The following is a 13,344-nucleotide window of genomic DNA, read 5'->3' as shown; positions in this document are numbered from 1 at the left end:
GAGGTATGTATTATTTTGTGTTAAGATTTTTCTTACAAATACGATGATTCAAGATGCACTCTGGATGTAAATAAGTAGTATGAAGTCATGCTGGTTATAAAAATATGTGGTTTTCACTGTAGGTGAGTACTCAGGATCTACCTTTCATATGTCATCATCAGCTGAAAAAGAAGACATCAAGGATGCCATTGAAAACTATGGGATGCAGGTAATGTAAAACCAAATATTTTGAATTAGAGTCTGAATTGGTAAATTGTGTACAAACACTAAGGTAAAGAAGACTTAGCAGTCAGCGAGTAATGCTGAAAGGAGAGTCATGTAGGTAGAAGGTTGTGTTATAGTCTGAAGTAAAGGTGGATGCAATCTTCTTATGGTGGGTAAAGTCCTTGTCATTTGTTGGATACTTACTGTTATACTGATTTATGTCCAGCTGGCTTGCTTAAATTTTGACCAGTGCTTTTGCTTTTGTGCAGTGTTGAGAAACAGTGCAGTCAAATGCATTTTTTGCCCTATGCAAAATGCACATTCAGGTGAAGAGGGAGATTTGTCTGTAATCTTCTGATCTGTTTGATTAAACACACCCGGTCTTCCCCTTTGTAAGAGAAAGGTCAAACAAAAAAAAATTTCAATTTGGTGACCTTCCTGATGCTTTCCCTGCCTCTGCAAAATATACCCTTGTTTGGGCATGTTAGTAAGTGTTTGAAAAGGGTTTTTTCCAGAGGGCATTCTAGAGGGGAATAAGGTAGGCATCCTGTTTGTGTTGAGCATAAAGAACAGGGCTGGACAGAGGGATCTGGAGTCTTCTGTAACACCTCAAGGGACAGTGGGGCAAATTTCCACCCCACACCCAGGCACCATGAAAGAGGGACGTGCTTAATTTTAACAGGCGGAGCGCAGAACTTAAGCCTATTGAAAGATGGTAGTAGTTGAGCAATGAACTTGGGAATGGAGAGGCTGAGACAGATGGTGACTGCCTGAGGTGCTCTTTCTCTGTTCTGAAAGGAGGAAATTTGCAGAGGGAGAAAAGGGCCTGGCTAACGAGAAAAGACAGTGAGGAGTTGGATGGTCTTAGCCCATTGGGACACCAGTGCTGCAGGCCCTATTTAAAAAGGACCACGAACTAAGGAGGCATGAGGGGAGGGAGCATGTTGGGAGGAGTGTGACACATGACAGGAGCAGTCAGAACTGTTGAGGAGCAGAGCATGGGGTCAGGGACGTGAGGAGACTGGGTGGGTGGGGTTGAGGCATGGTACGGTTTTCATACAAGATTGGGTTCCTGATTTTTGGGATAAGGGAAGGAATGGACAGGTTTCCCTAATAAATGCTTTTCTTTGGAGCTTGGAATGGAATTTAATATTTCTCAGTCTTGGGTGAAGAAATAGTCCTAACTTAGCCAGTTCTCCTTGTGGGGGACAGTAAAAGCTTGTCATGTTCATTTACATTGTATTAGCTCAGCTGGCAGGGTAAAATACCAGACCAGAGAATGATGGAGGATGGAGAATGGGGAAAAAGTAGGCAGTTGTAATGAAAAATGGTATTAAAGCAACAAAATGTGAAAAAACACATTGCTTTGTGACAAATGCCACCAGGTACAGAAAGCAGGCAGGCTAAAAGGTAAAAGCAACCCTAATGTCCAGACAAATCTAATCCAAGAAAAACTGTTGTCTTCAAGTAAGTCCCTCTATTTTTAAGAAAATTATGATTCAGTGAACCTTTAATTTAGTATCCCTTGGTTTTTATTATAAACAGCTGCTTTCAAAATGTCTTATTTCTATTATTTCTGTTATATGATAGGATGAGTTTGCAACAGAAATTACCTAGATTAACTGTAACTTCCTTTTTCTTGGTAATCTTTCTGTCTGTACCTGTTTACTTAAGGATAAATATATTTTAGAAACTACCAACTTGATAGAAAAAACAGCACATGAAAATCAGACTGACAAAGCAGAAATTTCACATCAGGAAGCCCTAGCAGAAAATGAGGAATCGCACAGTGCTGCCAAGCAGTTAAGTCCAAAACCTTGGGAAGAAAGATATGAAAGAATGTGGGTTGAAAATGAGAAAAGGGAATTGAAAACAAATTTTAAAAACATTACAGCAGAGCTGAAGCAGCTGTTTGGTGAAATTAATGAAACTGGGAAAACTACTTCCCTTGTGGAAGAAATGTCAGAAGATGCCTTCAGTGAAGAATTGAAGAGTTCCCGTGTTGTTTCATCTCATGCAACAGAATCAAATAACAAGTTAGAAAGTAAAGGTGAATTTGGAGATATTAAACCTATGCTAGGTGGAAAAGAACCCAAAATGGAAATTGTAATTCCAAGTCTTGGTGTCCTTCGTGATCAAAATAACTTAAATGCAAACGTGGAAGATACCTGGAGTACAGATGAAGAAGACAGCACAAACGATACAGATAATACAAAGCTGCCTCTGGCAAAAGGAGCAGAAAAGAAAATGCCTACTATGGAAATGGAAGAGAATGAAAATGGAAGTAATAGAAATGTAGAGGGAAATCCTGAATACTCCCTGAGACGTAGCTTAAAAACAAGTATTTTGGATGACGTTTCTAATACTCTTCCTAAAATAAGACCTGTTTCTACAAGTGATGAAAATGCACTTTTTGTAACAGAAAGGAAACTTGGAAAAGACTCTGGATTTAATGATGATGTTCCCAGGGACTGCCTTATAGACAATAATAAAATAGGAGAAACAGAAATTGAGAGTCTTTTTGCAAATGCTCAGCAATCATGTGGCATGCTGAAAAGGAATCTTGATGAAGAACTAAAACAAGATATGGAAAGATTTAAGAGTAAGGTAGGAATGCTGCAACTAGTATTCCTGGCTTTGGAGAAAGAGAAGGTACAGCTGCAAAAAGAGGTAGAAGTTCACCTGCTACTCCTTATTCTTTAGTCTTTCTCCATATCAATGGTCCTGTTCACTTTAGCTATTCATCATTAAGGGAAGATGCTTTGTGCAAATTGGGTTTGTTTTAATGGAAGTACATTATTTATGAATAAAGAGAGCAGTGGAGAGTTGTCCTTTTCCCCATTATGTGATTAGAAGGTTTTTGGAAAACACAAAATGCATTATTGTTCCAGTTTAACAATAGGTGGCACTCAGTCCCAGTGTAAGTAGTTACCGCTTCATTGCCATAAAAAGACATGCACACAGTTACATCAGTTCTGATTCTGAATCAAAGAATGAAAATAGCTTCTGAACAGGGTCTTGACTAATCTGTTAATTTGCTGTGATTTCTGCATGATGTGTCTTCATTGCCCTTCACTAAAATTCATTTGCTGTGAAACCAATTCTGCTTGCGGGTTTGGGATCTCTTTCCCCCCCACACATCCCGTCCCCCACATTAAGGAAGCAGTAGCCCCACGCACTTCCATTTGATCCCCCTCCCCCCCCCCCCCCCGCTGTGTTTTTACAACTAACGTTGTGCAGTCCTTCTAACTCTTTGTCTATCAGTAATGCTTTCACTTTTTTGTTGTTCATGTTTTAAGATACCCTATTGTTTTCTTTATAAGGGCTATGTTTTTCTTATGTCCTTAATCATAGGTGAATTCAAAATACTTTCAATTACTTGATACACTTTGTAGTGTAGTTTTGTGAAAATGCTTCTCTATTTGAATTAAATTTTTTTTTTCATTTTACATGATTTCAGAGGTAAAGCCTGAATTATTTGATCTTGGATAAGGTGTTTCGCTCTTCTAGAAATACAGAGAAATATATGAAGCTTAACTTTCTTTTTGTAGGTTGAGAAGGAAAAAAGCAAACAAAGATGTTTCGAAATGCAGGCGGTGGCAGAACAGGAAGATCTTGATAAATTAAATACACCGGCAGGCAGCGTTACTAATCAGCAAATGAAACAAAAGCTTACTCTGAGGAAGAATGACTGTTTGAAAATGGAGAAGGAAAACACTATAGAAGAAAAAGACAAAAAGAATTTTGCATCTGAGAAGAGATCAAAATTGATTAAAATGCCAATGAAAGGGTAAACTAAGGAAATAATCTCTAATCCTTATTTGTAGTACTACTTCAGTATTTTTCAGGTTTTCTGATATTGTAGTAGTTGAAGTAGTTTCCTCAGTGCTAAATGGACTGAGTAGTCCACTGTTTCTCAAACGTTTAAGAAAAAAAAATATTTTTTTTTTTTTTTTTAAGAAAAAACTGAGCTCATAATGGAGGTTCAAATTTATTGTCCTCTTTAAAAAAAAAAAAAAAAGAGAGAAACCAAATTCCTGTGGATTTCCTTGTCAATACTGAGGCAAAACACATCTTCAAAACCAGAGTTGAAGACTGGAAAAAAGTTATTTTTGTAGGAAATGGCTATCCAGAAAAGAAAAGTGGGAACTTGCGTTTAACTTTGCTTTCTCCCTTTTCTAGGTGGTTTCAGTGATCTCCATGCAGTTAGTGTTTTCCTTTTCAAGTTCAGATGCTCTTTGTCAGGAAAAGGGAAAAGATGATATTACCAAACCAATCTCAAAAGTTTGAAGAAGGCACAGATGTTTTTATGTAACCCTAAGCAGGAGTTTTTTCCTGTCTGTCCTTCAAAGGAATCTCCACTCTAGATACTTCCTCTAATGAGGATATCAGATATGTTCCAGCTTACCTGAATCTAGCTCAGATTCCACATTCCTCCCTCGTTCCTAGGGGAAGGTTTTTTAAATACTTAGGTATCTTCCATGATCTTTGGAGTCAAGTCTGTGTTTTGTCATATATATTTTTCATCTCAGTTGTTTCTGGACATCATCTTAAGTATGTCTGTTTCACAGAAATATTTTATATAAAGCTACTCAATTGGTGATTTACTTTTTTTTTTCTGTTTAATGTAGTAAATTTGCCCTGAATGCCAAAGCTGCAAAGAAAAATAAAAGACAGACTTCAAAGCAGAAGGCTAATCAGCACATGAGCTCTTCCAGTGGGAATCATTTTCAAGTACTGGATGATAGCACTTTCAGTGAAACATCTCAAGATGAAGGAAGGTACTGAATATAAGGAATGTTATAATTAAAACTTACTTAATGGTACAAATTGACCTGAAAGCTAAAGGTAAGTTTTGTAAACCTGATGTGTACAATGATTCTTATTCTTTGTGGTAACACTACCTGATGGCCTTTTGTGTTCAAAACCACTTTCTTTTTGCTGAGAGTGCTTTCAACATACTAGCCAAGTTAATCATAAGGTCAGATGTGCACAAATTCTGAATTACCTGAGTGTGTGCATAAATATATGTGAGGAGAGACTTATAAAAGAGCAAAATTACTCTTTCATTGCAGGTATCTCAGTTTTTTCTGCCCTTTCCCTCCTGCCCCCTCCCTCCCCGCCCCAGCTGTGTCCCCTCCCAACTTCTTGCCCACCCCAAACTTACTTGTGTGGGAGGCAAAGTGAGAAACAGAAGGTGTTGACACTGTACAAGCACTGTTCAGCAACAGCTAAAACATTGGTGTGTTATCAACACTGTTTTAGTCAGAAATCTAACACACAGCACTATGTGAAGAAAATTAACTCCATCCCAGCCAGACCCAGTATACTAGAGAATCCAAAATTATGGTTCTTTGACCTGCAAGAGAAGGGTTCTCAATACTGAAGAGAGCTTAACCTCTAGCATTAAACAGGGAATGCACAAAACTGTATATTTGTATATCTACCTATCTGTAGCTATAAGATTCCTATCATTTTGAGTGAAGTGCAGAGAACATTTATTTCAACTATTTGCCTAATATCTTGTCAGAAAAATAGCCTTCCAATAGACGTAATAGTACACAATTTTTTTCAGTCTTCAACTACATCTAACAAAATTCTTATATTAAATTTTAGCTTAATTCACTTCTGAAATGAGGTTTTCAGAGCAACTTTAGATATTGTTCATAATGCAATATAAGCATTCCAGTACTGAAATATATTTCTGTTTTCCAGACCTGCAGCAAAAACAGGGAGTGAAAAGAACAAGGTACTGTAAAATTAGTTTCCTGATAAATAGTTTATATCAGCTTTTAATCACTTAGATGGAAACAGCGTTTATGTAGTGATCAACCAGATGCACAAAGTGCTGCTAGTATGCAACTTTATCATATTTGAGACAAATATATGGGCTGTGAATGACAGAATGAATCATTCATGCATTTGTAGTGATCTGTAATACTGTATAGTTGTATACAGAAAATACTGTATTGTTTGTAGGTGGGCATACAAATGGATGTAACTGATGACCTTGATTTAAGTCACTCATCTGACACAACTTCAGAGGATGTCGAATTACCAACTTCAACCTACAAAGAGGCTATGTTGCTTCTAGAACAGCTTAGTGTGGATCATACGGGTATGTTTTCAAGTCACTTTGTCTTCCACTGTTACAAGTTCCTCTTTTAAAACATGATTTCTTTATAGGCACTCCTAGCTATTTCAGTTTTATATTTTGATCTGGTATTTCTTTATGATTAGAGATCCCCCTCAAAAGACGTTACATTATCTCACCTAACCTTAGATGTCTGCCTGTATTGTCAGCAAACATGCCTTACTTTATCATTGGTTCTTTGTCTAGTCAGAGCTGGAGAAGCAGGTTCTTGCAAAGTACAGTTCAGCTCCTTCTAATGCAGTCATCAGAAGTTAGCAAGATCTCCTCTTTCCTCTTTATATCCACCCAATAGCTAACGACAAAGAGTGCAGCAAAATAACGGCTTTGAATATTATATGTGTATATATATAAAATCAAGTGTCATAAAATGCTTGCATATATACACATAGCATTATATAAACATAAGCGTCACTTACTACACCTATTAAACTATGCTAAAATTTTGTTAGGCAAGGGCTAACCTTGGCTAAAGGCCAAACTCCCACCCAGCTGCTCTCTCACTGCCCCTCCTCAACAGGATGAAGTAGGATGAAAAAGCTTGAGGATCAATATAAAGGCAGGGCTATCACTTACCAGTTACTGTAACAGACAAAACAGACTCCAGTAAACTTAACTTAATTCATTACCAATTAAAATAGGTTTGGATAATGAGAAACCAAGACAAAAAAATGTAAAGAACACCTCCCCCCTGCCCCCTCCTCAAGCTCAACTTCATTCCCTCAGTCCTGACTCCCCTACCCCTCCCCAAGCAGCACAGGGAGGCTAGGGTCTGCAGTCAGGACATAGCAGTTTCCCTCTGCTGCTCCTTCTTCACACTTTTCCCCTGCTCCAGTGTGAGTCCTTCCAGGGGCTGCAGTCCTTCAGGGAAAATCTGCTCCAGCCTGGGCTCTCCATGGGCCACAGGTCCTTTAGGAAATATCCACCTGCTCTGGCATGGGATCCTCCACAGTGCTGCATTGTGGATATCTGCTCCAGCACGGTCCTCTCGAGGGGCTGCAGGGAAATACCTCTTCCACCATGGTTTCTCCATGGGCTGCAGGGGAATCTCTGCTCCAGCACCTGGAGCACCTCCTCCCCTTCCTTCTTCACTGACCTGGGTGTTCACAGGGCTGTTTTTCACATTCTTTTCCCCTTCTCCTCTGCCTGCGTGGCGTTTTTGCCCTTCCCTAAATATATTTTCCCTGAGGTGCCACCAGAGTGGCAAAGAGGCTCAGCTATTCCCTGCAGTGGGTCCGTTGGAACTGGCTGTGTCCAGCACAGGGCAACCCCTGGCCTCTTCTCACAGAGACCTCCCCACTACCTGCAGTCTTCCCACTACCAAAACCTTGCCACCGACACCCAATACAGCAAAGCCTTAAATAATTTATACATGGGAAAGTATTTGTATGTATGTGCAGATTTGTGTCTTTTCTATCTCAAAATAGGTTCTGCTATTTTGTTGAAAATTCAAAACATACTTCTTGAATATGAACAGATCATAGAACGTGAAAAAAATCGGTATACAGCTGTCTGGAGAGAAGTAAGGAAATTGGAAAGTGAAAAGGAGGAGTCACAGTTAATAGCAGAAGAGACTCAGGATTTGAAATCCATATTGGCTCACCAAGAAGTGGAATGGAGAAGTGATATCCAAAGCCTTAAGTATGTAACCTTGCATTCTGATAATGTGTTATCCTGTCAGTGTTCATGTTGCAGAAGATGCTGATGGTACAGGCAATAGGATGAGAAGTTTCTAGTCTTTTGGGTTTGTTTTTTTTTAATCCCATGGGCAAGTTATGTTATAAAGGACATAATGTCAGGGGAGAAAAATGCCTGGATATTAGCTTCATGTAAAATCTTCTGGATGTTGTTTTAACTTTTTTTTAATAGCAAGAGAATATAACAAGAGAGTACATATGGGTAAAATGAGATTTGTTTTGGTTTGGTTTTTTATTTTGTCTTCGCAGCTTCTGTTGGTGTATAATATCAGGAGTTCTGGTAACTCCACGGAATGAAACTCAGAACAGCGTTTAGAGCATTTGTTTGCTTGCTTGTTTGTTTATTGGAAAAGTCAAATTTGGGATTGCTCCTTACCCCATACTCCTGAGCTAGACCTGGATGGTGTGAGGTTTCTAATCACTGTTCACATCACTTCAGACAGGAGTGGCCAGCAGGCACCATATGCAATTCAGCAAGGACAAATGCAAAGACCTGCAGTTGGGAAGAAAGATGCCCTTGTGATGATGTACCATAGGATGGCCTGGCTGGGGAGCCTACTGAGAAGGCTCTGGTGGTCTTGGCAGAGAGCAAGCTCAACATGAGCCAGCATGAGCTGGCAGCTGAGAAGGCCAATGGCATTTTAAGATTAATTAATTAATTAAAAAAATAAGAGCAGCAGAGCCAGGAGATTGAGGGGAGTGATTGTTTGCCCCTACTCAGCACTCACTGGACTGTGTCTAGAGCACTGGGTCCAATTTTTGGCCTCCCAGGACAAGAGAGATTTTAATCAATATGTGTGAGTTCAGCAGAGAGCTACCAAGCTGGTCAGGGAGCAGGAGCACCAGCCCTGTGAGGAGAGGCTGAGGGAACTGAGCTTCAAGGAGTTGTGCCTCCCAGTATGTGGAAGAGGATTATGAGGAAAACAAAGCCAGTCCCAACTTGGCCTGGATTTGACTCCCAACTGTTTTTCAAAATTCTCGAATATCTATTGATTACAAAGAATTAATTTTTTCATTCAAAATAAATTCTTAAAGCAATGTTACCTTTACACTTATAAAAGCTATACTTTTTGTGAAATTACACTACAAATTATATGTAAAGTTTTTTCCTTGCAATATATACCATTCAAATATAAATGTTACTGTCAATCTTTCGAATAATTTGTTAGTGGTTGCTGATACTTGTTTTGCAGAATTTCTAAAGCAGATTTTCAATTGGCAGCTCTTTCCTTATGTTAATACTTGATTTTTTTCTTGTTCACTGTTGCAAGGATATCAGAAAAAATATTCAAAATAATTATCAAACATAAAATTACTTTCTTGTTTGAGTACCATGGACACACCATGGACCATTTTTTACCGTGTTGGTGCTTATTGCTGATTATTTCAGATAGTAAAGAAGTTGACATTCCCTAAGGCTTTCATTATAAATTAGCTTCAAAATTAAATTGGCTGTTGTTTCTCCCAGATGTAGATCCATTGAGGTTTAAAGCTATTTTTAATCGTATTAAGTTTTAAACCCTATGCATTTCTAAATCTATTTTTGAACACTGACCTCACTCTTGAGTAAATAGAAACTGCTCACTCTTCCTGTCTTCATAGATAAGTGGTGTGCCGCTTCATCAGTATTACTTGCAGTCACTGAATCAGTAATATGTAGGCAATGCTCAGCATAAGAAGAAAATGTATGTTAATCATAATAGTTTATTGTGCTTTGATCTGATAAGACAACGAACTCATTTTGAATTAAGTGTCTGTAATATGAAGATTTTTTTTGAGAATTTACAGAAATGTGCATTCTACTGTATATTTACCTATGTAAACTTACTTACAAATAAATAATAAATCACTCAGTGGTCTATTTCTGTATCTTGTACAACTGATACCATGGATAATAGAATGAAGTTAGAACTCTTTAAATTACAGCAAAAATATTAAATCTGAAAAGATTTAACATCTTTATGGTTTAAGTTGTCTCTGCAAGTTCAGAATGTGGAATACCTACTTTTTATATCAGTGCTTTACTTTCTCAAATATTCTGTTAAATCCCAGATTTACTTTGAAACAAGAGGAGGAAAAGAGGCTCAAAGCAGAAACACTGTATGAGAAAACAAGAGAAAAACTCAGAAGGAAAGAAGATCAATATTGTAAAGAGATGGAGGAGAAACACCAACTTGAGTTACACTCAAGGAATTTAGAAATGGAGCTGATAACATTGAGAAAGCTCTTGAAACAGGTATATTAAATAATGAGTTAAACACTTGTCTTATTTTTTGCTTCTTTTTAATTGACATTGTATTCCAGTATGGCTAAAGAAGGAGGTGCTTTGTTCACAGAAGAGGCATTGGATAACTACTGCCAAATTTTGAGGACAGTTGTGAACAGTTGGTTAACAAGTGACTGTTCTTTTTTCTTTTTTTAATTTGCAAAGTCATGATTCCTTTTCTCCTCTTTCAAAATTCAGGTTTCACTTGTATTTCAGGCAAAGCCCCATTTTGAGTTATTTTTCTAAATTACTACAAAACATTCTGTATTTCTTCTTAATTTTTCAGAAGAAAATTAAAATTTATTATTTACAGATGAATTATCGTAACTGTGGGGAAGCAAAAATATTTGAAAGAATACAAAGGAGAGTGGGAAGGTATTGCTAGCTCTGATTTTTCTCAAGATGCAAGTAGTTTAATTCTATTACTATAGGTTGAAGAAGAGCGTGATGAAACACAGAGACAGCTCTCTCAGGAAAAAAGTGCCAGAGCCTTGCAAGAAGGAATTTTGAACAACCACCTTTGGAGACAGAAGGAACTAGAAGAAGAGACAAGAAGAACTATAGGAAAAAATTCAGAGGTAAGCAAGGTGTTTTTCTAATTAATTAAATTTCATCATGTTTGTTCTAAAGTCATAATAAATCTTATACAATTTTTTTCTGCTTCTTGATGGATTATTTACAGTTTACCAATGTAACTTAACTGTGTAAATACCCTTTCTGTTTTCCCTTATGTCTTTAAAAGTTCTAGAAAACATCATCAGTCCTGTGTGTACCTGAATTGTATGTGCAAGTAGGAAACTAATAGAAGACACTATTTACCCCATTTCTTAAGCTATCTGTTATTTTTCATTTCATAGACATTTTATCATCACTTTTTAAGGTTTCTGGCAGCAAAACACCTAGCTACCTACGTCAAGGTTGACCAGGAAGAAAGTTGTTTGATGCTCACTCTTTGTGTTCCCATTACTTGTTTTTGTTTGGTGGTTTTTGTTTTTTTTTTTTAATGACTTACTCCCTTACCAAACTTGCTTACTTCAAGTATGCCTTTCTTTTCCACCTCAACATACTAAAATTTTATGAAGGAGTATCAGCAATTAATTAAACTCTCTGCAGGAGTTAGAATAATTGGAGGAGAATAAGCAATCATAAACACTGTATAAAAAAAAAAAAATCTTGAAAAGAGATTACCGAATTTACTAGGAATGTGCAGTGCTTGGAAGAATTATTTGTTCTTTGCTGTGCTGCGCAATAAATGTAGGGTGAATATGTTTATGTGGAAAAAGGTTGTATATATAATAAACAGGAAATAACAAGACTATTGCATTCTGGGGATGGTTGACTTGTATAGCTAACTTTCAGTAATACAAAAGATAAATGTTAAGATGACATTTGACAACTGACACAAGATGAAAGGTAGCATTTATATTTGTTGCAATTTTGCTAAATGTCCCAGAAGGAAAATAGCCTAAAAAGGTGAAAGGGTAAAAAGCCTTGTTTTTACTGGATTTGTAACACAGCTAAATTAACCTTAAAGGGAATATTTTAAAGGCATGCACGTACAAGAAAGCACTGTCATTTTAGAAGCTTTATACCTGAGATATTTTAAATAATTTTATTATTTGGTTGCTGGTTTGGGGGGGGGGGGGGGGGGGGGAAGGCATTGTATACTTGGGATGTTCATTTAGGTTTTAAGGGTATGTTAGTCTGCACACACGCTGTACATGTGCATGGGTTCGTAGAGTAGCTTATGTATTACCTGAAACTTCACTCTCATCTTTTGAAGTCATGCTTCAGTATTAGGAATGTTAAAATGCAGTTTGATGTTGAAGTTGTTTTGTAGGTTCATTTCCCAACTGGCTATTTATTCGTGTTCCCTGTCATTCAGGAATCTGACACTGAGAGAGAAAAGGATCTGCTGTTCAAAAATCAGTTACTACAAGATGAGATTGCTATGCTAAGACTAGAACTTGATCAAGTAAGACTTAGGCACCAGGAGGAAGAAGGAAAATATTTAGAGGAAAATGAGACCTTGAAAGAAAAAAATGAAGATCTCAAAAAGGAACTTAAACTGAATGAGGAAGCCTTAACACAAACAGTTTTTCAGTACAATGGACAGCTGAACTTATTAAAGACAGAATCTGCAGTGCTAACTTCCAAACTTGAGCAAACAAAAGAAAGCAAAGACAGACTAGAGACAGAAATTGAATCATTTCGTTCCCGCCTGAACACTACTGTTCAAGAACTTGAACGTCATCAGTCATCAAAAAGTGATGTTGAACGAACATTTCAGAGAGAACGTGATGAATGGCTTCGCTTGCAAGACAAGCTCCATCATGACCTCTCTGATGTGCGAGAAACCAATAAGAACTTGTCTCAGCAGCTGAGTAAAGCTGAAAGCAAAGCTAATAGTCTAGAAAATGAGCTTCACCAGTCGAAACAAATACTCACAGAAAAAACATTGCTTTTAGAAATGACACAAAAAGAATTAAGTCAAGCCCAGTCTCAGGCAAAGGAATGCAATCATGCTCGACAACTTGAAAAAGATCAAGTAAGCAAATTTATAATAAAGCAGGAATCCATGCAGGAACGACTGGCCCAGCTCCAGAGTGAAAACCTTTTACTCCGCCAGCAACTGGAAGATATGCAGAACAAGGGGATCATCAAAGAAAAAGTAGTGAATGATGTGCAGGACCGGTTTAACGATATTTTCAACAAACTCAGAGCTGATACTGAAAAGCAAGTTTACCTAGTGGAAGAGAGAAACAAGGAATTAAATGCCAAGTGTACTGATTTAAGAGAACAAGTCTTTAAATATGAGACTGACAAAGTAGAGAGAGAGGTAAACTATGCACTTAGAAAGAACAATTTATGGTTTGTCAGTTCTTGAAATTATTTTATACTTCTAAAGTATACCAGTTAATATATGTTATATGCATGGGACCAAATAATGCTGATTTTTTCTGATTTGTTGTGTTTCTCTTGGAATTGTGGAAGGTTTTGGCAAACAGGATGTTAATGCTCAAATC

At 37.4% G+C, this 13,344-nt stretch overlaps 1 protein-coding gene across 1 annotated transcript in view; it reads left to right on the top strand.

Annotated features, from left to right (window-relative positions):
• The window catches only part of ANKRD26 (ankyrin repeat domain containing 26), a 55,576-nt gene that overhangs the window by 26,545 nt on the left and 15,687 nt on the right, over window positions 1-13,344 (top strand). The window contains exons 18-27 of the mRNA XM_082308380.1: window positions 123-208; window positions 1,879-2,874; window positions 3,756-3,994; window positions 4,836-4,985; window positions 5,920-5,953; window positions 6,184-6,322; window positions 7,783-7,996; window positions 10,105-10,288; window positions 10,750-10,896; window positions 12,204-13,157. Of these exons, the coding sequence (XP_082164506.1) occupies window positions 123-208; window positions 1,879-2,874; window positions 3,756-3,994; window positions 4,836-4,985; window positions 5,920-5,953; window positions 6,184-6,322; window positions 7,783-7,996; window positions 10,105-10,288; window positions 10,750-10,896; window positions 12,204-13,157 (3,143 nt within the window). The remainder of the gene's footprint in view (window positions 1-122; window positions 209-1,878; window positions 2,875-3,755; window positions 3,995-4,835; window positions 4,986-5,919; window positions 5,954-6,183; window positions 6,323-7,782; window positions 7,997-10,104; window positions 10,289-10,749; window positions 10,897-12,203; window positions 13,158-13,344) is intronic.

Source organism: Platalea leucorodia, assembly GCF_965183815.1.
Source record: "Platalea leucorodia genome assembly, chromosome: 4".
In the NCBI taxonomy this organism is placed as follows: Eukaryota; Metazoa; Chordata; class Aves; order Pelecaniformes; family Threskiornithidae; genus Platalea; species Platalea leucorodia.
This window is presented reverse-complemented; position numbering and strand designations above follow the sequence as displayed.